This window comes from Dermochelys coriacea, chromosome 6, assembly GCF_009764565.3.
Source record: "Dermochelys coriacea isolate rDerCor1 chromosome 6, rDerCor1.pri.v4, whole genome shotgun sequence".
Classification (NCBI taxonomy): domain Eukaryota; kingdom Metazoa; phylum Chordata; order Testudines; family Dermochelyidae; genus Dermochelys; species Dermochelys coriacea.
In genome coordinates, this window is record NC_050073.1 from 10,410,222 (window position 1) to 10,437,748 (window position 27,527).

General features: G+C 52.2%; 1 protein-coding gene across 1 annotated transcript; it reads left to right on the forward strand.

Moving 5' to 3' along the window:
- On the forward strand, positions 1–26,274 carry CD6 (CD6 molecule). Its single transcript, XM_038406164.2, is given in 14 exon segments — positions 1–243; positions 246–389; positions 15,593–15,670; positions 16,532–16,888; positions 17,664–17,972; positions 18,490–18,789; positions 19,236–19,304; positions 19,941–20,081; positions 20,682–20,801; positions 22,456–22,560; positions 23,337–23,462; positions 23,871–24,032; positions 24,641–24,742; positions 25,465–26,274. Coding segments are annotated over 14 exon segments (2,181 nt in total). The 5' UTR covers positions 1–173; the 3' UTR covers positions 25,563–26,274.
- The last annotated feature ends 1,253 nt before the right edge of the window (positions 26,275–27,527 follow it).

Sequence of the window (27,527 nt, forward strand, 5' to 3'; positions counted from 1 at the left end):
GTCCCTGCAAATCTTGGGGTCGGCTCCTGACATGTGGCCTGCAACCCATTTCCACTGCCTAGTTTTGCTTTCGCCGGGTCCAATTGCTTTCAGGCTTGCTGCACTTTGCAGAGGTGGCGGCCGCCCCTGCTGCCTTTCAGCACTGGGCTGGGGGCTCCCTCCCCACCCCTGAGATGCTGAGTTGGCTTCCTGGAGACTGCAACCACAAGCCAGAAAACAAGAGCAAGAGAGTCTTGTGTGGGAGCCAGACAGAGAACGAGCGAAAGAGCCTGGTTTTGGCCCTCCCTTCCCAGCTTATAATGCGATCACGCTGCAGCCTGTGCCAGTGACAGTGATGGACGTGCTGTGGGTATCCCTGGTGGCTCTTTTCCTGATGACGCCCAGACAAGGTATCCAGCCCTCTCTCCATCCCCCCTTCGTTCCCTCCTCTCTGGGCCAGGATCCCTGTACGTTGAACCTCTCGGCCGAGCTCTCCGGCCAAAGCACTGTTTTAGGATCCGGCCCTTCCTCTCAGCCTTCTGCATTGCACACACTGGGCCAGGCCCTCAGCCGGGGTAGGTCTGTGGACTGAAGTCTTCCCTTCTCCCACATCATAGGCACAGCGGGGGGAAGGTCTCTAAGCTGCCATCAGGTGGGCGAGATGTGAGGCCCCATCCCCTCTTCTTCACCCACTTCCTCATTCCCTCCGCCCCCTCCCAGGACACATGGCACCCCGCAGAGCCAGCCTCCTCACCCCTTCCCAGCAAATATCCCAGCAAGGGCTGGTGGGAGGGAAGAGACCTGCCTGGGGATGTCCTGTTCTTTCCCTGCCTGCAGAAATGCTGTCCAGCCCAGCTTAGCGTGGCACCTAACCCTGACCCTTGTGTGGTAGCCAGTCCAGATAAGCTCCTGTCCCCCCCCACTCCTGGAGACAGAGTTGGGATAGGGAAGGGTGGCCATGGGGTCCTGAGGTGGAACTGGGGGGCTCCGTCTGGCACAGAGTGAGGTGAGACTGAATGTAGAGCCGTATCGGCGAGGCCAGGGGATGGTTACCCAGGCAGAGGGACAGGCTCGGAATGGGGATTGCCAGAGAGATGTGGCTCTAGAAATGGCCATTCTCACACAGAGGGGCACGTTCCAGAGGACGCGGGCGAGGTGCGGAGGTGTCACGTTACTGCTATGCTCTGCTGTGGGGGTCTTGCTATCAATATCAGAGCACCCCCAGGAGCAGCCATCGCCCTTTCTTCTCCGGACACCACCTAAGCGTAGAACAGCTGGGCCCCATGTAGCGCGATCTAGTGAAGACAAGGCACCCGAGGATTTCTGTTGGGGGCCCCAGTGCAGAGCTGATTGCTTCAGGGAGGCCCTTCCTGCTCCCCACACATTGTAGTTCCTTTGGGCATCCTTCAGGCAGAGAGGATCAAGGGTTTTCCAGATGAAGGGCCAGGCGCACAGCTGAAGTAAATCAGCATAGCGCTACCCAAGAGCTGGCACTACAGCCATTTACACTAGCCAGGGATCTGGCCCCTAATTAAATTAATCAAAGCACCATATAGCATCAGCGTCATTATTTATTATTCACCCAGCCCCACAAATGCGTGTGGCACTTTATACAAAACAGATCTCCGTCCCAGCCAGCATATAAATCCTCTTGTTCAGACTGTTACTATTGATTGACCTATTATTGTGGTATTGTTTGGGTCCTGTGTAACTGTGCCAACTGCCATGGCCTGTTTATTTCTTAATCAGGTTCTTTGCTGCTCGCTGTAGCCTTGTGTGTAATTGGGGGCATGGCACCTTTTCTTAGAGCAGTCTTCTCTTAAAGTGATCTGCGGGCATGGCCCTGGAAAATGAATGCTGATGAGGATTTTATGTGAAATGAATTTATTATTTTTGTTGGATGGGGGGAGAGGGAGAGTCTCATCCCACTTCCCAGTTAGACAGTTTCCATGTCACAACCTCCTCTTTCCCCCGACCCCATCACAACTGCTGCTAGTTGTCCCCCTCGCTCAGTAGATGGAAAGAAGCCTGGACTTCCATAGCCCTAAAGATCAGCATTGAGCCCTATTGCTGGTACCGTACTGAACCTGCATAACTAGACATATTCAGTCTCCAGGGCTGTAAATTTAGAGCCTTTTCCCAGCACTACATTCACAATTAATTAATTATTATTAATAGCCCGACTTTAACCTCCACCTCCCTACCCCAGATCACCATGTGTCTGTTGAGTTCTGTCCTTTATTCTTAATCACTTAATCACTGGAGGCCATTCAGAAGAAAACAATTGTTGCTAGAATCCAGTCCTATTGTTATTTCTTAACTATCCTGTAATGGCTTTACTGATGCAGTAAAGTATCCAGGGACCAAATCCTCTTACGGTGTAAACTGATCTAGCTTCATTGAGTGTGTTGATTTACACCTGCTAAGGATCAGGCTCATTATACTGTATCAGCAAAGCCGTGATTGGATATTTAAGAAATAATAATAGGACTCAATTCTGGCAATGCTTCCCTCGATATTTTCTTCTGATCATTCATTCCCATGAAATCATCTCAGAGTAAGAAACTACTGGCCATGTCTATCCTATTGACTTTGGCGCACTCGATGAAGGTATCCCGATGTCAACATGGCATCACTCATTTAACAAAATCGATACATCAACAATCGGATTAATAAGTGCTTTGGGGGCAGGAGTATTTATCGTATAAAACTCCGGCGCTATGGAAATGATTAGCAACAATAATACTTGCTCTCTTTCCTCAAATAATTATTAAACTAAACATCACACTGTGAGATTAATGCCAGGTGTGATGTCCATTTTAGTCATTTGTAGAAAAATCACCTAGCCTCTCCTGTTTCTGTATAATTGGTGTTGTTGAATTGGGTATTATATTTGGCAAGAGAAGGATTAATTCTATCTTTTAAATACATTTTATATCCCTAACAACATAACATAGCTTTCATGGTAACACTTAGGGCTAGGTTTCTAAGATGTTTAAGCACCTAACTCCCATGGGTCTTAGCCTTATTATAGCCTCTTCAATATACTTAGAGACTATGAATAATAAATATATTATAAAACAATATTATGTATCTATATTTCAATATATATTGGTCCATATGGAAGGGATCTTGCATTCTGGAATATAGCAAGTACATAACACATTTTCTGCACAATCTTTCAAATTAACAGCAGGTTATAGAAACCCCTTGAAGTCAACAGTTATACCAAACATTTTTCCTTTGACCTTTACATACAATAGTTTGCTGTTCTTTACAATTGCGTTAAGAAAACCTTCACTCTGATCTGTCCATTGGTGCCGTCTTAGCACAAGAGCAGAAATATGTCACCATATTATACAGAAGGTGCCGAATGCTGAATATCTTCCTCTGGCTGATAGTTACCGCAAAGGTGGATTAAATACGTATATACGGCCCCCATCACCATAGCATCTGGATACTTCACAGTCATTAATATATTTATCCCCACAGACACCTCAGGAGGTAGGGATGTGCTACTGTACCCATTCTGCAGAGGGGGAATGGAAAGTCAAAGCGACCTATTCCAGGTCATTGAGGGAGCTTGAGGCAGAATAAGAAATTGAACCAGGGTTTCCTGAGTCACAGGCTAGTAGCCTAAGCACTGTGCCATCCTGATGTGGATAACATGGGGTGGTAATAAGGGGATAAGGATCAGATCAGATCAGATTTGCTGCGTGCAGTCCATTTCAGACACCGGGCACCAGCAGGCGATTTTTCTGTGTTATGTCCTTTCCCCGGCCAAAGAAAACCATTTCCTCCCATCGCAGTGGAAATATCCTGACTTTAGCCATCGGCTTACATCCCCTGCAGTGAGGAAGTAGAATAATTAATTCAGACAGCGTAGCATTTGATAAACATCAAAGCATTCACAGGCAGAGAGTCTGTAGCTCAGCCAGACTGTCTACTCCCTGCTAAAAACCCTCCATAAAATGGTTTATTGGTATATGTTATATCAACAAAGATCCTGGGAAAGCCAGCAAGGTTAGAGTGAAGGAGACAAAACTAAAATGATACGAAGGCCCCAGGGGCATAGCTTACCCAGAGGGAATGAGATAAGAGTGTTTAGCCTAAAATAAAGCGATGTTAACAATGAGATTTATTAAGCTGTGGAATTGCCTCCCAGGGGAAGTGCTGTTGCTTGGAATAATTGGAGTGAACAGAGCACTCAAGGAAGCAGCGGCTAGTCCTGAGCTGTCTGGAAATGGATGAAGTGACCTGATTTTTTAAAACCAGCCTTGCTGGTGGTGCTGTCATTTTTTCATGCACCATCAGGCATGGGCACGAATTAGAGCAGCTGCCTACAAATCAAAAGGCAGCTGGGCATCCACCTGCCATTTTCTAAGGGCACAGTCTGTCGGCATCGGTGGATTTAATAATGAGGCGTGCATGGGCTCTTCCATCTCTGATTCTGACAGCTGCAAAAGTGGCCACTACGTACTCCGTTTTTGGGCGCACAACTGGACACAGTCCCTTGGAGCTGTGGTGGCTAAGACCTGGGGTCCTGTAGCAGCCTCACACTGGGCACTCGGTGTCAGTGGCTGCTTTTGAAAATTTTTGTCTATGGACCAGATCCTCAGCTGGTGTGAACTGAACTTTTGCTTGAGAGGTAACTGCAAAGTCGTACAGCTCTCTCCTGCAGCAGGCAATTTCCTGCTCTCTAGCCTAGCTTTCGCTTTGCTGTGTTTGGTCCCATCTCACCTGGTTACAGCCCCTGCTTGCATCCCAGGGTTCCCCTGTCCCGGCATTCACCCCATTGATCCAGAGTCACAGCTGTCATTTAAAAAGAAGAGTGTTTCTAACCCTTCGGGTCGTGAGGATAATACCAGCGATGGGAACCGAGCATCACCAGTGCAGAAATTCCTGCCTGAGGGTACATCTACACTGCAAAAAAAGACCCGAGGCAGCTGACTCAGGCTCGCAGGACTCAACACTACAGGGTCAATTGATTTGGAATTATGCTTTAGGGCTAAAAATAGGTGTGTGGACATTCCTGCTCGGGCTGGAATCCGGGCTCTGAAACCCAGAGTGGAGGGAGGGTCTCAAAGCCTGGGATGCAGCCTGAGGGGGAATGTCTACACTGTTATTTTTAGCCCCCTAGTGTGAGCCCAACTTAGTTGACCCAAGCTCTGAGACTTGCGGCTGCTGTGGGTTTTTTGCAGTGTGATGTACTCACTACAGGTTTCAGAGTAGCAGCCGTGTTAGTCTGTATTCGCAAAAAAAGCTTATGCTCAAATAAATTTGTTAGTCTCTAAGGTGCCACAAGTACTCACTACAGTTACTGCAGAAATGGACATTATGGTCTGGTATCTTTTTTGTTCTTCTAGTCAGTCTGCTTTTGCCAGTCAGTTTCCTTGCTTGGCAGTATCTCAGTGGGATTCTCTATGGCTGATGATTGATCCCCACTGCTCTGTCACCTGAGGCTACTGGCAACAGCTTAAATCAGCTTAAATCAGAACTAAACCCCAAAAGACTAGATGGCTCTGGAGAAAAGAAACGGCATGTGAAGGCTTTATCTGAGTATGCCGAGAGCCTAAAAAAATAGGTGTGAACTGCCCCGTCCTCTTCAGCCAGGCCTTGGGGGATTCTGGAATTCAGCATTTCCGCTGTGCAGTCAGCCATTTTGTTGCAGCCACGCGCCCGACATTTTGTTTTCTGGCTCCCTGACCAGCTGGGACCTGCCAGCAGCTGCCTGTTGCTCGGCAGCTCTTCCAACAAGGGGGAGTTAACTGGGTGACAGGACAAGATTCATGGAGCCAAGCAGCAGGGGGTCAGGGATCCAGAGTCCAAGAGTAGCCAGGGAGAGGGGCAGCCAGAAGTGTAGATCTGTCTGTGTGGGGGCTGGGAATGGGAACCACGGGTGTCCATGGTGATCGACTACATTAATATTGCTGCAGGGCACAGAGGTTGTGGCCACAGGTTCTGGTCCGTTGTGTGATGAGCAAATGTGACACTGCTTATACTCCCATGGATCCACTTCCAAAATGCCTTTCCTCCTGGAAACCCGTCAGCAGACAGACCCGGATTTTTGCACCTGATGCTGGGCAGGAGTCGGAGGAGGGAGTGGATAACCTAGGCAGTCTCTGACTGGCATGGGCCACTGGGATAACCTCCACCGGGCTTGGGCAGCTGGTTAGTTCCACTGCCCAGCTGACCTCACCGTTCTAAGGTTTCCTTTTATATCTATAGCTGCAATGTCTCCTTTCTCAGTGGCAGGCTGTAACTCCTTGTTTCAGCACAGCTGACTTCTGGAAGCAATCTCTCCCACTCCCTCATCTCCCATTCATGGGATCCCTTGTCCATCCTTCCAGACTCTTATCACGTCATTACCCCGTATCTAAGACATGACAGTGTCCCTCAACAGGGGGCCCAGGCTACACAGGACTGTCACCCAAGGGTGCTTTAAATGAGGGGTGCCTGGCTGCCCAGTTCACTCTTGAGCTCTGGCTGCAGTGGTACGAGGAGTTTGCACCACTTGCTGACATGTTTGCGTCACTGGGTTGTTGTAGCCACTCTCCCTGATGAGTGACTAACTGGGTTAGCGCTTGTGATTCCCCAAGGAGGAGGACTTAACTGAACACGCTGGAGAGTCTCACTCCGTTTCCCAGCAGCGGCTCCAGTGCAGTTCCAGAGCATGTCTGCAGCGTGGTGCACAGAATGCCTTGTGTTGATACAATCCAGGCAGCCCCCACATTGCGTTATTGGAGCCCCTCCATGTGGCTTTGCCTGCGTGGGTCAGAGCTGCAGCTGGTATAAACCAAAGAATGATGATTCACACCAGCTGAGGATCAGGCCCCCAAATACCTTGGGAGTTAGGTTGATGGGAATTAGGAATCTAAATACCTGTTTTATTTGTCCTCCCCCTGCCGAACACACTCTGAACATGAAGGGCAATTCAGCCACAATGAACCAGGCGCCGATTCTGCAAACACTTAGGCACCTGCTTAACTTTAAGCTTGTGAGTTGTCCCATGGTTAATGTGAAGCCCATACCTAGATGTTTGTGGGATCAGGGCCTGTGGCGTGTCAATTATTTGGTCACTTTGATTACAAAGGGCAGCAGAACCAAGAAAATGCAAGGAACCCCACCAAACTTAGTCTATATAGTGATGGTCCAAGAATAGCTATCTGCATGCCAGGGAGTAGCTTACCACCAGATGCCTAGGTTCTCAGCCTCTGAGACACCTTCCGGAAGTGGGTCATGACCCATCCTAACTGGGTTGTGGCTAGAACTGGGTGGAAAATTCTGATGTTGATTTTGACAAAAGATGGGTAAATGTTTCCATTTTCCGACCAGCACTGTCCCTGCTTGGAAAATTGCAACATTTCAATGAAAAACGGAAGAAAGTCATCCATGGATTCCCCCTTCTCCAACATCTCTAGTGGAGTTTAAGTGAAAGGAATTGACAACCTAGTGAATATATGCAAGGTCAGATCCTCAGCTGGTTTTCACCAACTTCAACAGAGTTATACAGTTCAACACCACAGCAGAGGATCTGAACCAATGTGTCTCATCGACATGAATAAATTCAGGCCAGAAATTAGAAGATTTCTAACCGTCAGAGGGGGGGTGTTCTGGAACAGCCTCCCCAAAGCAGTTGTGGGGGCAAACCTCTTAATTTATTTTGAGAGAGAGCTGGCCTAATGTATGAGTGTGATTGTATGACAGGGTTGCCATTGGTGGTGGGGGTCTGGGCTCCAGAACTTTGGGTCTCACTTCGGTTTATGTCTTCTGCTCCTAAAACTCATGCTTCAGGGTTTCAGCCAGCCACCTGCAGGGATCAGGAAGGGATCCCACCTGAGCTGGTTCTGTGAGGTTTTGTATCTCCTTCCTCTGAGGCATCAGGGATGGTCATGGCTGGAAGTGGGACAGTGGGTTCAGAGGGCTATGAGGTGTGGCACCTACCATTCTCTCTCTCAGATGCTTGGCTGGCTCGTGCTTGTTCATGTGCTCAGGGTCTGACTGATCACCACCTGTGGGGTTGGGAAGGAGTCTTCCTCCAGGTCAGATTGGCAGTGACTGTGGGGATTTCAGTTTCCTCTGCAGCACGCGGGTGGGTCACTTGCCAGGATTATTTGGGTGTATCTCACTTAATCATTTCCCTGCCGCTGCAGGGGCCTTGGGCACTGGGGCACCTCAGTCCTTCCTTTTCTCTGCCTGTGGCACATAACAGTCTAGTTTGCTGTGGGCTGTAAGACTTTGGTCCAATTCCGATTGCTGGGTTTAATGTGCAGGTGGTAGGGGGTGATGGTGGCCAGTGATCTGCAGGAGGCCAGACCAGATAATCTGGTGGTCCCTTCTGGCCTTAAACTCTATGGTTGTAGTGAGTGTTGTCAATTCTCATGATTTGATTGCCAGTCTTGCAAAAGTAGTTGTTTTTCTTCAACTCCGAGCTCCTGGAGTCATGTTATTTGGGAAAAATCTCAGCTTTCATTGCAAAGTAAGTTGCTAACGCTCACAGTTGAGGAGAAAAGCTTGAAAATGCGACCAAAAAGTTCATAAATGAGAAAGCAAATCTAAAGAATCTAAAATGGATTTTTTAAAAAAAAAATCTCATGATTTTTAAGCCAATTTCATGATATGGAGGGTGGTGGTTATTTTTTGAACACTTGGATTGGCCGTGCTGCACCTATGGTTTGGTTACAATCTAAGTGACAATCGCTTTTGAAACACAGTTGGTGATGGGATGAATTTTCAGCTGTTTGGTGGGTCACAGACCCTCCCCCCCAAAAAAAATTAGTTGAGAGTTGCTGGTCTGGCATATAGAACAGGGACTGGATATCCAGAGTTCTTGATTCTGAGCTTTGCCACTAATTCTCTATGAGTCCTTGAGCAAGTCATTTAATCTCTGAACCTCTGTGTGCCTATCAACAAGAGTCAACTTCTGTAAACCCTCCTGTCCCTATTCCCTCCCACCCTAAGCAAAACCCCTATTTGCCCCAACTAGGGAAACCGGTGGTTCTTTGCCACCTGGGGGTTCCTGCACACTAGATAAACCTCCTAGCTTCTCCTTTAGGGCAAGTTCTGGCTTCTTTGCCTTGTCTGAAGAGCTCAGAGAAAAGGCCAGGGATCTGGCTCACAGCATTTCAAACTGCTTGAGATGATCGTGCCACCATAAGCCAAAAATCATGAGACGGAGTGGAGTATTTAGCACTGGTGTGACCACCGCTGGAATGCTGTGCCCAGTTCATGTATCCGCAATTCAAGAAGGATGTTGAAAAATTGGAGATGGTTCAGAGAAGAGCTATGAGTATGATTTAAGGATTAGAAAACATGCCTTATAGTGATACATTCAAGGAGCTCAATCTATTTAGCTTAACAAAGAGAAGGTTAACAGATGACTTGATCACAGTCTATAATGAACAAATATTTAATAATGGGCTCTTCAGTCTAGCAGAGAAAGGTAGAACATGGTCCAATGGCTGGAAGTTGAAGCTAGGCAAATTGAGATTGGAACTAAGGTGTAAATTTTTAACAGTGAGAGAAATTAACCACTGAAACAATTTACCAAGGGTCATGGTGGATTCTCCAGCACTGACAATTCTTTAGTCAAGGTTGGTTGTTTTGCTAAAATCTCAGCTCTAGGAATGATTTTGTGGAAGTTCTATGGCCTGTGTTATACAGGAGGTCAGACTAGGCCATCATAGTGGTCCCTTCTGGCCTTGAAGTCTACGAATCTATGAAATTTTCCATGGAAAACTTTGATTTTTGTCAAAAATGAAAAAATGGGTTTCAGCCAAAAATTTTCAGTTTTCTGATGAAAAAATATTTAAAAAAAAGGAAAGCAGAGACTTTACACACACTCACAAATTAATCAGTCAGAAATCCAGTTTTTCATTGGAAAAACATGTTGGTGGAAATTTTTCAATTGTCAACAATAATAATAATTAATAATCATGATAATAATACAAAAAACTTAAAGCAATACAACAGCCTAAATGAAAACGGTTATAGAAGTACAGATAATGATCTATTATCTCCATGGTGCATATGCCGTAAACACATACTCCCTGCGAATGTTCCTCTGTGTGTGTTTATTTCACTGTTTATGAACACACTGTGTGTGTTTATTTTCTCTGGCACTCATCATATCCAAGCACATTATGAACATTCCTGAATTAAGGTCCCTTTTTTTCCATTCCCTGGACCTTGGTTTAGTCCACATCCCACCTCCCACTTCTGATCATGGGTCAAAGCCAAGCTGTAGTTTTTCTAAGCCTGGCCCTGCTCCAACTCCTCTAGATTCTTCTCAAAAGGGAGCCTCTGTCTGCGCCTAGCTGATCTGACACACAGAGCTCGAGGGCCGTTATGCAGAGATGCAGGTGCAGAGAGACTAAGGCTTTGGAGAACTGAGGTGATATGGGGGAGGGCAGGGAAGTCAGCAGGAAATAGGATCCACTCTGGGCCATGCTGCTAAGCTACAGAAAACAGGTAGCGTCTCATAGACTTACTCATGCTGAGTAGCACCTTTCTGCAGTCCCATGTAAGCCCAGTGGGCCAGATCCCCAGCTGATGTAAAGCTGTGTCACTCCATGGGAGTCAATGGGCCAGATCCCCAGCTGGTGCAAATTCCCCTTCAGTCCTCGGACTCTGCTGAGCCCACTGGGATGCCATTCAGCGGAAGGAGAAGCAGAATGGTCTGAAGAGGCTGAATGAAAGCCCAGGCTTGGGAGTCTGGAGCTCACTTGCTGTTAGGCAAAATACTTGAGATGATCCAATGCTCCCTGGAGTCGATGGAAAAGCTCCCACTGACTGTAGTGATCTTTGGAACAGGCCTTTAACCTCTCCAGGCTTGTCTTCACAGCACAATCAAAGTTCCCCTGAGCCAATGGCTCATTGGGCTGATGTAGTTAAATCATGTTAATTTCACGCACAAAGGAGTGATCACGTCCAATTGCCTTTGGCTCCCTTAACCCAATGGGCCAGCTACCCATTCTGCAGCTCAGTGAACTGGAGGTGGCCTTTCAGTGTGAGATCAAGCAAGACTTGAACCCATGTCCTTCAGGGTTGTGATCAAGCACCTTAACCACTCAGTCATGGCTCCTCTTAATTAGTTAATCAATTGGTGAGTTTATGTTCTTGTGCCTGGCCTCCTGTCTGAGGATAATGACACTCATCCTAGCATGTGGGAGGACTTTATCCATTTGCATTCTTAAAGATCTTTGGGCGAGGAAAGGAGACTGTGATCAAGTCACCTCTTAACCTTCTCTTTGTTAAGCTAAATAGATTGAGCTCCTTTTCCTATCAAGGAAAAGTCTTGTTACGGGTGGGAATAACAAGGAGGGAAAGAAAATGAAAGACACAGTACCCCCAGAATAAGCTAAGTGGAGCTGAAAAGAGAGATCAGTCATTCCCAGCAATGAGGATTCAGGAAATTCTTGTGTGTGCAATGAAGTCTGACTTGCAAATCATCAGGCCTGGTGTGCAGAGGAAAATGAGGCCAGGAATAGTTGTGTGCTCTATTTCCAAATTCTGCCCAAAGGGACACAGACAGGCTAAGTCAATGCGAGGTCTCATTTCCTCATCAGCAGAATCAGAACAATTTCCCGAGTCACTGCTGTCTTTGTCCTCCTTTCCCCCCAAGGCAAAGCGGCGAGGCACTGGGAGAGCCCTGACTTTGTTTTAATCCTCAAAGGCTTATTCGTGCTCACACTACCTTGCCGTTTGTGCACGCAATCTCCCTGTTGAGTGCAGCGTGTTTCCGTGGCTGCGGGAGCAGATTCTGTTCCATGCTGCAGAGTCAACTCAGAGAGGTCAGGAATCTCAAAGATTCAGAGATGATCATTTCCACCTGGGTGGCTCAGGCTACATTTGTGCAGAAACGATTCTTGTTCTATACAGGGCTGTTGACTGCATGCGGTTCATGCCTTGCTGCCAGGAAACTCACTATGTGATGCCAGGAAGGTGTGTAATACATTGTTGTTAGTATTTGTGTTCTGTATCCCCATTGTGCTAGGTGCTGCACAAACCCATAGTGAGAGACATTTTCTGCCCAGAAGAACTGACAGACTAGATGGAGAAAGGAAGGTTCTTATCCATGTATTCCATCCTTTCTTCTCGAATAACAGTGTTTCATAGAATGGTTTTCAGTGTCCTGAATGCTGGTTTCCCAGAGCCTTTATCATTAGTATGGTGGGGGAAGGAAGCGTTTTCAGCTAAGAAATGATGCAGTGGAGAGTTACAGGAAAGCTGGCAGCAGATGCAAAGGAGAAGGGTCTCACTCTGAGATTGTGGGAAAGAAAGCGAGGCATCCGGATCAGAGAGAACAAGCAGAGAAATGGAGCTATACAATGTGGATACAATTTAGAAATAAGAAAGATAACTTTGGCCTCAATCTTTAAACAAACAGGGTGCCAGAGCATTGGGATGGGAGTAAGGGGTCGAGGAACAGAATTAAAATGCTAGAAATCAGGGAGAAGTCCTTCACAGGAGATTGAGAGTCATAGCAATAGATGCCAAACAGGAAGGCATGGATTGGATTTCCAGTCAATGCGAAGATGAGTTATTTCGCATAAACCCCAGAGCTCACCCACTACTTCATCTCTCTAGTCTCTTCCAGGTACTTTTACATCCTTTAAAGTCTAACGCCAGTTTGTCAGAAGCATTTTCTGCATCAGAACAGCATCTGCCGTGCTGCTTGCTAGGATGAAATGATCTGAGGAATGGATCTCCATTCTCATGCTCCAGGGCATACACTGGTGACCCAACAGGGATCAGGAGCACAACTGGGTGAAATTATTCATCGGCAACTTTTTATGGCATACAACGAAAATTCGATAACTCCAAAACCTTTCATGAGTTCATGTTATTTTCACCAAATTGTTTTCAGTCAGGAAAAAAATATACTTTAAAAATTCAGAGAAAACTGAAATGTTTCAATTTTTTGGTTCAAAAATGACTTTTTCTTCCAACTTTCCTTTAATTTTATGTTTAAAAAAAACATCAAAACCATTTATAACTGATCCAGATATTTCATTCTACCCCAAACTGGCAATGTGTAAATCAAGATTGGATGTTTAAAAAAAGCTCTAGGAATGATTTTGGGGCAGTTCTCTGGCCTGTGTTACACAGGAGGTCAGACTAGATAATCATAGTGGTCTCCTCTGGCCTTGGAATCTATGAAAAATAGTTCTGTGTGAACATTTTGATTTGCAGATTTTTTTTATTTTTGGTTCAAACTGAATCAACTCCCTTCCCGCCTCCACACCCACCCCCCCACTCCAGGGACCAATTATTCAGAATTTACAGCAAATCAAAAAATCCATTATTTGCCCAGATCTGGTTGGGAAGGCCCCTCCCTCCATGCCATAATTAGTGTTATTTTGATTATTATTTGTGTTACCCTAGCACATAGGGGACCTAATCATAGACCAGGTGCCCATTGTGGTAGGTGCAGTATGAACAGGAGCCAGTGAACACTGTTAGAGGGAGGGCAGCAAAAACAGATACAAGGAGATGGTCTGCAGATCAGGAAATAGTCTGAAAAGGAAAGATTCTACCAGTTTGTCTGTCATTGCGTCGTCGTAAAATGGGCTGTTATGATGATGATGAGATGTTGACAGTTGCTGTTATTCCTCACGTCGCTCTCTTGCTGTGCAAGGCCCTTTGCAGACACGGCATGATCACGTCTCCAGAAAGCTTACAACTGAAATGGAAAAAATTCAAATGATTGGAGTGGATAGGGGAATGAATGGATGGGATATCGAAGCAAAGGGTTGGGTACTGATGCCTTACTCCCACTGGGTCACTCTTGGTTCTACATGTTGTCAGTGGGCCATCCAAGATATGGCTCAGTGGGAATAAAGGGTACCACAGCCTGGTCCAAGTCGTGGGGGTTAACAGGAGGCTTGTTAGAGTTGATATAGGGAGGAATCCCATTGTCCATTCACATGAACAGGCTTGTTTATGGTGAGATCGCACCGGGAGCTCAGTCAAAGGGTGATGAAAGGAGTGAGGTGAGTGGCAGATGGGGCCAAAGGGAGAGGACTAGGAAGGGGGATTTGAAGAAGAGCCCAGCTGCTGGTTGCATTGGAGAGGAGGAGGCCATCCCAGCTGGAGGGAGCTAAATGGGGAAAAGGATGCCAGGCCAAGTCCTCAGCTGGTATGAATCATCATTGCTCTAGTGAAGTCAATGGCACTACGTTGATTTACACCAGCAGAACTCAGTGTGGTGCTGTCAGAATGCAAGGGCAGGGGTGTAGATGTGCAGGCTGTGTCAGCACAGGGCTCGCTGTAGCACTGATTGGGGAAGCCACATCGACAGACATTTCCTGGGTGAGTCTTTTCCGGGAGCTGGTTGCCATGTCACTTCCCCTGTACCCCAGCCTCTGCCATTCGACTGCCATGACTTTCCCAACAGCTCAGAGCCCCAGTTGGGCTTTGCTGTTTTTTTCACCAGCTCCCTATAACACATGCACAGAGGTGAGCCCTAACCAAGCAAACTCCTGTTACCAGGGCTGGATTCATTAGGGTGACCAGACAGCAAGTGTGAAAAATCAGGACAGGGAGTGGGGGGTAATAGGAGCCAATATAAGAAAAAGACCCAAAAATCGGGCTGTCCCTATAAAATCGGGACATCTGGTCACCCTAGGCTCCATTAGCTTCAGAGCGCTCTGCTCTGGTGGAGCTTGGGAGCTTGTCCGTAGTTCTATGGAGTTTAGGAGCTCTTCAGGTGATCTGATCCCCTTGATCATCTGATGGCTTCAGATGTCCTCCAAGACCTTAAGCTAACTGGGGCTTATCAGACTGATGGGTTCCCCCACAATATTATTGGATCTTGATGTGTTTTGGTTGCGTGAGACCTTCCCACAGAACAAGAAAGAAATGACCAGCCTCTGAAAACATACATTAACATAGCTAAGACAGTGCTAGATTGATGGAAGAATTCTTCCATCATAGAATAGAATATCACGGTTGGAAGGTCATTTAGTCCAACTCCCTGCTCAAAGCAGGACCAATCCCCAATTTTTGCCCCAGATCCCTAAATGGACCCCTCAAGGATTGAACTCACAATGCTGGGTTTAGCAGGCCAATGCTCAAACCATTGAGCTATCCCTCCTCCTATTGACTCAGCTACCACCTCTCCAGTAGGTGGATTAACTACAGCGACGGGAAAACCCCTCCCATCGGCCTAGTGAGTGTTTACGCTAAAGCACTATGGTGGTGTATACCCTCCAATTGGCTCCACATTTGCAGCAATCTACTCTATCGCACTTGATTCTGTCTGTCAAGCCGTCTGTCCACGCATTTGTACCTCACTCATTGCTCTAGCATGGCTCATGGCCCAGAGATCCCTCAGCTCTTTTCATGGCTAGGAATCTTACATTGGCCAGAGGTCCCCAAGATCTCTCAGCTAGACTGTCTGTTCTCCTGAGATCGCCAGCCTCGCTGAGTAACCTGGATAACTAGCCCCAGGTTCAGATCAGCTTCCAGAGTCTGTGGATGCTTCTCCAAAATGGAGCCATTCAGGCCAGGCCTAGACATTTGCTCAGGGTGGTTTCCTCTTCTGGATCTAAGTAGTCACCCAGGTGACAGATAACTCATCCCATTCTAACAGCTTCCATGTTTGTTCCAGTCCAGACAAATACAATGTCCCCTGCCATCCCCTGGAACATCATACATGGCGGACAAGGGAACATGTCTGCAGAGCCAGGTGAGGACACAGCGGGCAGGCTGGGGGAAGCCCCCTTGTGCTCAGTGTGACCCTCTCCATATGGAAAGGAGAGGACTTGGGGCAGCAGACACCAAGGGGGGGTCCTGACTCAAGGTGATGAACACAAAGACTCTGTAGCCTCCTGGATCTCTAGCACCGAGGCTGGGTCTGCCAAGGGAGGGATTGCTGACTCCATCATAGTGAGGAGATGGAGCAAAGGCTGTGATGGGTGAGTTGCTCCGGTACCACTGGGAGATGGGGGTACCCAGAGCAGTGCCCAGGTTAGGACATGCAGTAGCACAGTGACCCCCTGATACTAAGGGAGAGTGGGGAGATGGGGGTGCTCAGGTTATGCATGACAGCTGCCCAGCACTCCTTGTGCCTCAGCGGGACTCCTCACTGCTGAGACCAGCTAGCCTATAGCCGTAGCGCAGAGCTGTTCTTTTGAGGTCAACGTGGGGTGCTCACGCGCTCGTCTGTGACGTTTGGGTTGAAGAGGAAGGAAGCAGCGTGGGCGGCAGCATTTGGTGAACCTATCCCACCTGTAAAGAATTCAGCATCGCTCGCAAAGGGCGCGGGCTTAGTTATGCAGCTTAGCCCAGCCAATGCCCTTTGCTCCCACTAGCCAGAGCTGGGGATTTCTGCACCAGCTTCCACAGTGCTGCCCCACACCAGGCCCTTATGGGCCCCCCCTGCTGCCCCACACTCAGGCTTTATGCCCCCTGAGCACTGCCCCATGCCTTTATGGGCAGCCATCCCTCTGCCCCACCCCTTATGGTCAGCCACCCCACTACGCAGGATCCCATATGGCTCTAACCCATCTCATGGATTATCTCTGAAATAATGTGTGCTGCCCTGCAGGCCTCTCGGGAGAGGAATCCATCCGTTTGGTGAATGGCAGCAGTCGCTGCAGTGGTGCTGTGGAGGTCCATCATCATGGGCAGTGGATGCCAGTCTGCCAGAAAATGTGGGACAAGGAGGCCTCCCATGTGGTCTGCAGACAGCTGCACTGTGGGGAGGCAAAGGAGACAGCAGCTAGACCCACCCCCAGCCCTGTGTGCCCACCCAGGTCAGCACCCACAAAGGAAGCCACCCTGTCCTCTCAGAGCCTCTGCCCTTCCGTGCACATCCACTGCATGGGTCTGGAGAGCACATGGAAGCAGTGCAATGTGTCAGAGCTGTGCTGTGGTGAGAAGCCGGCCAGTGTCACCTGCACAGGTAAGAAACAGATCCATCCCATGTCTTGTAGAGCCTGGGTTAGCCATCAGCAGCTTCCAATGGGAAACCATCCATGCACACTGGCTGCTCTCCTCTCACGGCTGCTTCTCTATCCCCATCATCCATCCTGTTTCTGGCCCATGAGGTAGTCTTGCCCCTCCATACCTTGCAGATTAGAAAATTGAGAGGGCCAGCAGGTCCTTCCGCCTGTGAACTCCATTGCAGCATCCCAGGTGAGTGCCCCTGCATGCTACGCTCCTGATAAATAATTAAATGACTGATGGAGCTGAGACCAGATCCATCCACCCATCCACTGAAACCAGCTCTATGAATCCATCCATCCACCTATCCATCCATTGACACCAGCTCCATCCATCCATCCATCCATCCATCCATCCCCATACATAACCTATCATCCATCCATCCATCCATTGAGACTAGATCCATCCATCCCCATACATAACCCATCATCCATCCATCCATCCATTGAGACTAGATCCATCCATCCCCATACATAACCCATCATCCATCCATCTATCCATTGAGACTAGATCCATCCATCCCCATACATAACCCATCATCCATCCATCTATCCATTGAGTCTAGATCCATCTATCCCTATACATAACCTATCATCCATTGAGAGCAGATCCATCCCCCATACATACCTCTTCATCCATCCTTTCTCTACTTCCCTGTGCCTATCTCTCTCTCTCTGCCGTTCCCAGAGCCCCTCTCTGAGCCGGACTCATTCCCCCTTTGCCCTCTCTGCCAGGTTCCCATTCTGTGCGCCTGGTTGGCGGGAACAGTTGCTGTGAGGGCCGTGTGGAGGTTGAGACAGACGGTATCTGGGGCACAGTGTGCGACGACGCCTGGGACCTGGATGACGCTGGGGTGGTATGTCAGCAGCTGAGGTGCGGCTGGGCCGTCCAGGCTCCAGTGGCCTCCTTCTTCCGTAAAGGGACAGGCCCCATCCACCTGGATGAGGTGAGCTGTGCTGGGAACGAATCCTACCTGTGGGACTGTCCAGCTGAGTGGAGCCATGACTGCGGCCATAAGGAAGATGCCGGTGTGGTGTGCTCAGGTCTGTTCCTCTATCCAGAAGAATGCACTTGTCCTTCTGTCTGTCTGGTGGAACACCCCCCACCTGTCTGTCTGGTAGAACATTACTGTCCATCTCTGTCCAGTGGAGGATTCCTGTCTGTCTGATGGAGAGCATCTGTCTGTCCACTTGTCCATCTGAAGGAGTGCTCCTGTCTCTCTGTCCATCCATTGGAAAGCTCCAGTCCGTCTGTCAGAGTACTCCTGGGTGTCTGTCCATCCAGTGGAGAGCTCCTCTCTGTTTGTCCATTAGAGCACTCCTGCATGTCCATCTGTCTGATGGATTGTTCCTGTCTCTGTCTGTCTGTCTGGGATGGGCAGTGAAATTAGACTCTGGCAGCTTGGGGAAGGGGTAAATCCCTCCTGCCTTCAGCTGGCTCCAGGTGCAGAGGGGTCTAAACTTCCATCGTGGGCAGCTCCTTAAGTCTGTGTTGCATCAGAGTGGGGACCCCTAGGCTGTTCCCTCTTTGCTGACCTGTTGCCCCCCCATTCCTGCACAGAGCACCAGGAGTGGCGCCTGTCAGGGGGCAGGGACGCCTGCGCTGGCCGCGTAGAAGCTTATTACCGGGGCGTGTGGAACATGGTGTGCGATGGGACCTGGTACAAGGAGGAGATGGACGTGCTGTGCCAGTGGCTGGGTTGTGGCCCTTCTGACCAGAAGCTGAGCTTCAACCACACACAGGAGGGCAGGATGAGCTACCTGTGCTCAGGGACTGAGGCCTCACTGTCCTGGTGCCAATGGCACTACAACAACTTGAATCTGTGCCACCAGTCCCAGGCTGCCGGCGTGATCTGCAATGGTAACGCTGCCTCCTCACATACTGAACCCCCACCCAGACAGACCCGAGCAGGGATCAAACCTGCAACTCTCAGGAGAAAGAACACGTGTTGCTAAGGCTTGAGCTAGGGAGAAGGCAGCAACATCACATTGTAATCTTTGAGACCAAGCGGGAGACATGGCCATACCTATGCCAGCGGCGCAGCAGCACCGGGGGGAGAAGAAGGCAGACATGAGGAACGATAGAGGGGATGATGGGGAGGTGGGATGGGGAAAAAGTGGTGGATGTGGGGGGGGTGATCCAGGGGACATGGGCAGGGTGGCAAGAGAGGGGAGGGAAGGAAGCGGATGGGGGGGTGATCCAGGGGATGGGGGGGCAGTGAGAGAGGGGAGTGTCTCCACCTCTGAATGGGTCTGTCCCTCCAGCCCCACTGACTGTTCTTCTCCTTCTGTCTGTGGCGCTCCCAGGCTCGCTGGGCTTGCTGAACACGTCTGCCGTGCCCCCCCTGGAGATGACGACTCCAGACACCAGGAGAAGTGAGTGTTTGGGGGGCAGACCCTCCCCGCCCTCCTGCAGTGCCTCTCTCTGGATCCCAGACGAGCCCTCCTCCACTGGAGCGGGAGGGGAAATTTGCCAGCCTTGCTGTAAAACCTCTACGGGGTGACTGCACCATGTGCAGCTCTCCTCTGGTGGCACCCATTCCCCAGAATGGGCAGCCAAAGAGGCCCCCTCCCCTCAGCAGGATCCCCACTGAGAGCCGGGGACTTGGCTTGAGTTCCTCCTGCGTACCTGCTGTCAGCGCGCCAGGAGTTCTGCCCGTACCCAGTGCCCCCACCCCGGGCAGAGTCCTACACAACGTGCACTCCCAGGCTTCCCCTAGCTACGGCACAGCCCAGAGACCACCAGGGAGCCGGCCCTGCCACCCGTCCTGCGACCTCCCCCATGCCAAGTTTGGGGGGCCAGGAAGGGGCTCAAGGGTCAGCCCACAACCTGTCCCAGAGAGCTCCCAAGCTGAGGTCCTGCACAATGCTGGGAACTCCCCTGACATCAGCAGGGATGGGGCCCTATGCCAGGCCCTAGTGGCAGTTCCCTTGTGTAGGGTGCCTCTCTGATTTGCTGTCTGTCTGTCCATCTGTCTGTCCCCTCCCTCTCTCCCTCCACTCCATTGCCAGGCACAGCTGAGCCACTATGCTGGGAAGCCAAGGCCCTCTCGAACTGGACTCTCCTCCTCCTCTGTGTCGTCCTGAGCCTTCTCCTCTTGGTCACCGTGCTGGCCTTCACCACCGCCCTTCTGAGGATGAGGAGGAAACACGGTAGCTTTGCTGCCTGGGGCTTTGCCAGAGTGAGATTGGGCACTTGCAGGGCCAGGCAGAGCCATGGCCCACCATGAAGAGCCATCAGACAGGCCCTTCTGCACGGGGAATGACATCACGGGGACTGCTCCGGGCCAAAGCACTGGTCCAGGGTGGGGCCATTGGCAGCACCCAGCCATGGGGTGACAGGGAACGGGGCCAGATCCCCTGCTGGTGTCAATTGGCCTTAGCTCCATTGGAGTCCATGGGCCCGATCCCAGTGGAGCTGCTCTGATCTACACCAGGATCTGGCCCTGGTTACCTGCTCAGGGGCTCAGGATTGCTTCGCCATGGCTGCTGTCCTGTCCCCGAACGCCCAGGCAGCACTCGGGGTGTCGCTCATGCTCTGCAGAGCAGTTCCCCAGAGCAATGGCAGCCTGCAACATGAAAGGGGGAGCCAGCCCAGCACCAGAGCATAGGGCTAGATGGGACCTGTGGGGCATGCTGGACTAGTGCGGACCCTCTCCCAGCATGGGGGGGGGGCGCCCTGCTCTGGCTGTGCCAGGCCCTGTACGGCCTCACGGAGCAACCCATCTCCTTTCTCTCCCTCTCTGTTTGCAGCCCACACCGTGTCCTCTTCCTCATTAGCCGCCCCGGTCCTGGTGAATCATAGCATGCAGGACACAGAGATGCCTGAAGGGGGTGCCAATGACTACAGAAAAGTGCCCCCCAAAGCAGAAGGTAGCAGCTGTTGCTTGGCCTGCCCCCACTGCCCCTTCCCCACACCCCACCTCTCTGACAAACCAACCTATTCCTCCCGCATAGCCTCCCACACTCTGCCCCCTCACACCCAAGCTCTTTGCCCCCACCTCACCTTCCCCTCCCCCATACCTACTTCTCTGTCCCCACCCCACCTTTCCCTCTCTTCGCAGCCCCTTCCATAAACTCTGCCCCTCCCCCTCCTCTTCTCTGCCTGCCTCCCCTTCCCCTCTCACACTCCCTGCTCCTCCCCCCAACACCCCTCCCTGCCTGCCCCACATCCTGACTCTTCCCCACAACGTGCCTTTCAACCTGTCTCTGCCCCTCTCCTACACCACACCTCTCCCTGCTCCCTGCCTCTCAGTCCTTCCTGGTAGGGTTGTCAACTTTTTAATCGCACAAAACTCGAACACCCTAGCCCCGCCCCTTCCCGAGGCCCCACCCCCGCTCACTACATTCCCCCTCCCTCTGTGGCTCAATCTCCCCCACCCTCACTCACTTTCACTGGGCTCGGGCAAGGGGTTGGGGTGCAGGAGGGGGTGAGGGCTCTAAATGGGGGTGCGGGCTCTGGGGTGGGGCCAGAAATGAGGGATTCAGGGTGCAGGAGGGGGCTCTGGGCTGGGGCAGAGAGTTGGAGTGTGGAAGGGGTGAGGGCTTAGGGCTGGGGGTGCTGGTTCTGAGGTGGAGCAGGGGATGAGGGGTGTGGGATGCAGGAGGGGGTCCAGGCTGGGGGGTGGGGCCGAGGGATTCAGAGTGTGGGAGGGGACTACGGGCTGAGGCAGGGGGTTGTAGTGCAGGAGGGGGTGAGGGGTTCGGGATGTGGGAGAGGGAGGGGGCTCTGCGTGGGGGCAGAGGATTGGGGTGCAGGGGGGGTGAAGGCTCTGGGCTGGGGGTGCAGGCTTAGGGGTGCAGGAGGGGGCTCCGGGTTTGGGAGGGGCTCAGGGTTGGGGCACGGGCTTACCTTGGGCGGCTCCTGGTCAGCGGCACAGTGGGGCTAAGGCAGGCTTGTCCCTACCTGTTCTGCGGCACTGTGCTGAGCACTGGGGCTCAGCGGCACACGCTGCTCTCGCCCTCAGGCACCACACGCCAGCTCCTATTGGCTGCTTCCCAGCCAATGGGAGTGCGGAGCCGATGCTCGGGTAGCATGTGGAGCCCCATGGCACCCGGGCTTAGCAGCCAGACCTGCTGGCTGCTTCTGGGGCGCAGCACAGTGCAGTGCCCCAGGACAGGTAGGGACAAGCCTGCCTTAGCACCGCCAACAGAGCTTTTACCGGCCCAGTTGGCGGTGCTGACCAGAGTCACCAGGGTCACCTGGTCGAAAACCGGACATCTGGTCACCCTACTTCCTGACCACCGTCTCCCATCCTGGCTGAGTATCCGGCCCAGAGGCTCCCGGTCCTTGGTCCATGGGGCGCTTGCTGGTAGGCTAGGAGAACCAGCTGCTTACATGGTACCGGCCCCACCCCAGCACCGTTCCCAGCTGCTCCATTTCACCCGAAGGCACTGATGGCCCTGGGCTAGGAGCCATAGCTGGGAGCCCGGGGGGTTCTGGGAGGTCAGGCAGGCACTGCCCCACACTTGGCAAGGCGTGGTCCAGGCAGGTCCCCCGTTAACCGCTCCCTTCATGCTTCCCTAGCAGAGCCGCTGGCCGTGCTCGCTCCTGGCTCCGAGGACTCCGATTCCGACTATGAACACTATGATTTCAGCAGCAAGCCGCCCGTGGCGCTCTCCACCTTCTACAGTGAGCGACCCCCCCCACACACCATGTGGGTTCTTCGCAGCCTGGGGCTTCTGCCTCTCCATGAGGCCCTGCGTTCCCTCACACTGCCCTGTGCCAGACTGGGCTGCCCCCACACACACAGCTCTGCCAGTGCCTCCCCATCCTGACCCACAGCCACTGCTGCTCCAGCCCTGGGCTCACCACCCCACAGCTCCTCCAATGCCCCCCCCCATACCTACCCACAGCCACTGCTATCCTAGCCCTGGGATCCCCACCCCACAGCTCTGCCAGTGCCCCCCCATCCCGACCCGCAGCCACTGCTATCCTAGCCCTGGGATCCCCACCCCACAGTTCCCTCAATGCCCCCCCCATCCCAACCCACAGCCACTGCTATCCTAGCCCTGGGATCCCAACCCCACAGCTGCCAGTGCCCCCCCCATCCCGACCTGCAGCCCTGCTGTCCCAGCCCTGGGATCCCCACCCCACAGCTCCCCCAGTGCCCTCAATCCTGATCAACAGGGATTGGGGACAGGGCTATATGGGGGTGGGGTCAGAGGGATCAGGGGGGTAAGGGCCACAGGGGTTGGTTGGGGTCAGGTGGATCTGGAAGTCAATGGGTACAGGGGTTGATTGGGCTCAGAGGGGATCCAGAGATCAGGGGTATGGGGTTGGCTGGGGTCAAGGGGACCTGGGGGCGGGTCAGGTCAGGGAGTACTGTTAGTGGTGATCTCCCAGCTCACCCCGCTATGATGCGGGGCCAGGCGAGTTTTGCTGGAACCCTTTGCCTCTGGTTGCAGATTCACTTCGGCACCGAGAAGCAGACGAGACCCTCCCTGCGAGCGGCTTCCCCCCAGCACCTGGCCAGGAGGTGCTGAATGAGGGCCTGGAGCCCTGGGGCCAGCCAGAGCAAAGGCCCTGCGAGGGTAAGAGCTGGTGCTGCTGACTGAATGGGTGATAAAGATGGGAAGCACAGTACCAGGAAAGGGGCCCCAAAGCCCCAGCTGGGGTGGGTAGGGGCAATGCTAGAGCTGGGGCATCAGCTCCCCTGGTGTTCACCTCTCTGTCTGTCCTCAGTCCCCATCTGTCTGGCTATGCCAGCGCATGGGGTGGAGCAGAGTTTCGGCTGATGGGCCATTGCTGGGGCAGAGCAAGGGTGGGCTATTTCCCAGCTCTCCCCATACCCTGGGCACTGGGGCTAGGTGGGCAGGGCAGTGCTGCAAACCCTCCATCCAGCTCCAAGGGGCTCTCTATACCCCCTTGGGTGGAGCAGGGTCGGGCACAGCCGGCATTGGCCAGTGGGAAGGCTGATGGAGAGGCCACTTCTCTTGCAGAGCCCCCCGCTGAGTCCAGCTCATCCTCCGAGGACAACTACTACACCAATGGCACCACCAGGCAGCAACAGTGGGGCAACCCAGCCCCTCCTCCCACCGGCAGCCTCTTAACTCCAGTGTCTCCTGCCCAGGGCAACAGTGGGTCCCAGCTCTCCTTCCAAGGTTAGCAAGATGGGCCAGCACCCGCTGGCTCTGATGGCCGGTGGGACCACCTCTGAGCGTTGGCCCTTGAGTAGCAACATCCCAGCACATCCTCTCCTGCCCCAGGGGAGGGAAGGGGAAAGGAGGGAAGTCTGAGCTGGGCCCAAGATCCAAGGCTGGAAAATCCAACTCCTTCTGTTTGTAGAAGGGAAAATCATCCCAGGAGCAATGATTCTGCCCCAACTTGCCCAGCAGGGCCGGCATGTGTCCTAGACCCTGGCCATCCCTCACAATATCCAGGAGAAAGGCCTCCACGGAGCCTCCAAACTCTTCTCTGTGCATCAATGGGACAGGGAAAGGTCACCCATGGGCCATTAAAAGTCTCTGACAATGCCCTGACCTGCAGGGCGGGGAATCTCTTTTCTGGGGACATCAGGGCTGATGACCTGGTCTGGACTGAGACAGCTGATGGGAAACAACCTCTGTCCCCCTCCTGCTGGATTTCCAGCAGGATAGTCACTCCTGCTGGATTCCCTGCTGGATAGTCACTCCCACTACCCTACCAGGAGCCTGGAAATGCTCCTCACCCTCTGCACCAGAAGGGTGAGCATGTCCGGGGTTGTCTCCAGCAGGGCCCTCCGGAGCCGACAGCTCCAGCACCTCATCCGGAGAATGGTATGAAAACTTCCACAGCACAGCACACCAGGGAGCCCAGCCAGGGAACACAACGGGTGAGGAGAGGAGAGGATGGAGGGGGCATGGGGAGGGAGCTGCAGACCTACTGAGTGGCGAGCAGACAGGGGCCCTGCGTTCCCAACTGCGCTGAGCCTAATTCCGGGGGCTCATGTTCTCACATGATTCAGATCAGGTTACAGTCCACTCACAAAGACAGAGAAAGAGAATGCAAAAGGGGAATAAGAAAGGGAATGGATAGAATCAACAGCGGGGAGGGGGTGGAGAAAGAGAGATAGTGAGTAACCGAGAGAGGGACAGACAGATGACTGTGGGGATGGAGGGAGGTATGAGAGGTGGTTGTGGGGATGGAAGGAGGGAGGGAGGGTTGAGAGGTGGCTATGGGGAGAGAGGGAGGCAGGGATGAGAGGTGGCTGTGGGGACAGAGGAAGGGAGGCAGGGATGAGAGGTGGCTGTGGGGACAGAGGAAGGGAGGCAGGGATGAGAGGTGGCTGTGGGGATGGAGGGAGGGAGGAAGGGAGGAGAGGTGGCTGTGGGGATGGAGGGAGGGAGGCAGGGATGAGAGGTGGCTGTGGGGATGGAGGGATGGAGGGAAGCTGGGATGAGAGGTGACTGGGGATGGAGGGAGGGAGGCAGGGAGGAGAAGTGGCTGTGGGGATGGAGGGAGGCAGGGAGGAGAGGTGGCTGTAGGGAAGAGATGGATGAGAGGTGGCTGTGGGGATGGAAGGAGACAGGGAGTTGACAGGATCCGTTGTTTCAGGCTGGCCTGCTGTCTCCCAGCCATTGGAGAGCTGTGAGTCTGGGAGCGACAACTCAGAGGGCAGCGATTACGATGATGTCCAAGGCTTGGCGTACTAGAGCAGGGGCATCACTGCAAGTCTGTGCCTCCAGACCTTCCTCCTGCCTTCAACACAGAGGACAGCAAATCAGTGGGTGATAACTGAATCTCACATCCCTGCACTAAGTGTGTTTGATTAGCACAAGTTCAGCTATGGGGGGAAGGTTTGTCTGCGGGTCCCAGAACCAGCCCTGAATGGACCAGCATTTCCCAGTGCAGCCCCCATGGGTCCGGAAGGGGCTACACTCCTCTACCCACTGGCAGCTCTGACCCTGAGAAATTCACGGAGACCTTCCCAAGAACATCACCTTCCCAGCCCACGTTCTCTGCTGATTCCCAGCTAGCCCTGACCACTCAGGCCCATGCGTGAACCCTTGGTGTCTGGGGGGTGTCCGGGACTCCATCCTCAGTGCTCAGGACACAGGCCAAGCTCTCCAGGATGGCTATCAGGGCTGTGGGCTCTATTCCCCGCCGGGAAAGGTGCTTGGACACACGGTGATGGGTGCAGCACAGAGACCTAGCTGGAGCCCTAGGGATGATAAGCTGGAGGTCAGAAGTCCTAGGGGAGCAGCCAGACTGCTTGGCTCCCTTTGGAACAGTGACTTAGGGGGCTGGGTTCCATCCTCTGTATGTAGATTCCCTGCAGCAATATCAGTCCCCAGTGATTAGCCCGCAGACAGGAACTGGGGTGCTCAGATTCAATGCACAGGGGGTAGCTCCCCCAGGCCTCTGGCTTCATTCCCACTGGGCAGAAGCAGCTAGGAGGGAATGTTTCATACCTGGGTTCCAGCAATGGCTCTCTCTTGTCGGGGTAGGGGGAGGGAGGGAGGGAGTCTGTACATCACAGGCCAAGCTGCCTATGAAATCCAAGCCCCTGGCTTTGAGGGGAAGGTCAGCCTGTGGTTGAGGCAGTGCCTGACACTCAGGAAGGCTGGGTTGTGTCCCTGGCCTTGCTGCTACCTTGCTGTTGGAGTGCGGCCAAGTCACCTCCCCCGTCCCCCAGTTTCCCTGTTGGAGATGGGGATAATGCAAGTCTGCATTAATGGAACAGTGTTGAGATCCTGAGACAGAAGGTACTGTCAATGGGCAAAATATCCTCTGAAGAACTGTAGGTGATGAATGAGGCCATGGAGGATGGTTCTTCCCTCTCCCCAAAGCGAGGGGCTGCTGACAGTGCCAGGGGATTCACAGCTGCTGCCCATGCTATATCTGCCTCCAAAGCTGTCACTGGAGAGAAGAGGCTGGCTCCAACCTTCTATGGAGGGCTAAGGCTTTTAGGGATTTTTTTTCCCTTGGAAAGTGTAGATGAAAACAGAAAAAAAAAATTATTTCATTGACATTTTTCCCTGAGATCTTCCTGGGTTTTCATTGAACAGAATCATTATCTTTCCCACCACGAACCCCAAAACCTTTCAACAGAACCGATCTCTGCTGGGGGAAGGCCTTTTTTGCACCAAAAGAACCGTGTTGACACGAGACTTCTGAGCAGCTGTAAGAGTGAGAATGAGAGGCTCTGGGCTGCTTTCACTGGGGAACCCTGAGCGTCAGTAAGACTGTAAAGTTTCCCTGCAGTCACTCACTGATCTTCCCCAGGGCCCTGCCAGGTGGCTGAGGATTCCAATCTCCATTCTACATGGGGGGAAAGTGAGGAACAGCTCGATGAAATGACTTGATCAAGGCCATCCACCGAGTCAGCTGCAGCTCCTAGCCCTATGCTTGTTCCTCCATCCCCCAGGACACTCCTCTGTGGTTTGCTCAGGGGGCATTTTATATAGCTAACAATTCCCTGCATCGTGGACCTGGGACCCTGAATTGGAACCTTCCCCTCCAGTTTTGGAGCAGGGTAGGGGGAGAGGAGAGCTGCATGGAAGGATGGCAATAATGAATGTATCTTCCAGGATCTGGAAGCACAAGCACTGTGTAAATAGTGGAGCAGCACGTGACTGCTGTGTACAGCCGCTCCCTCACTTTCCCATGCGGCAGCA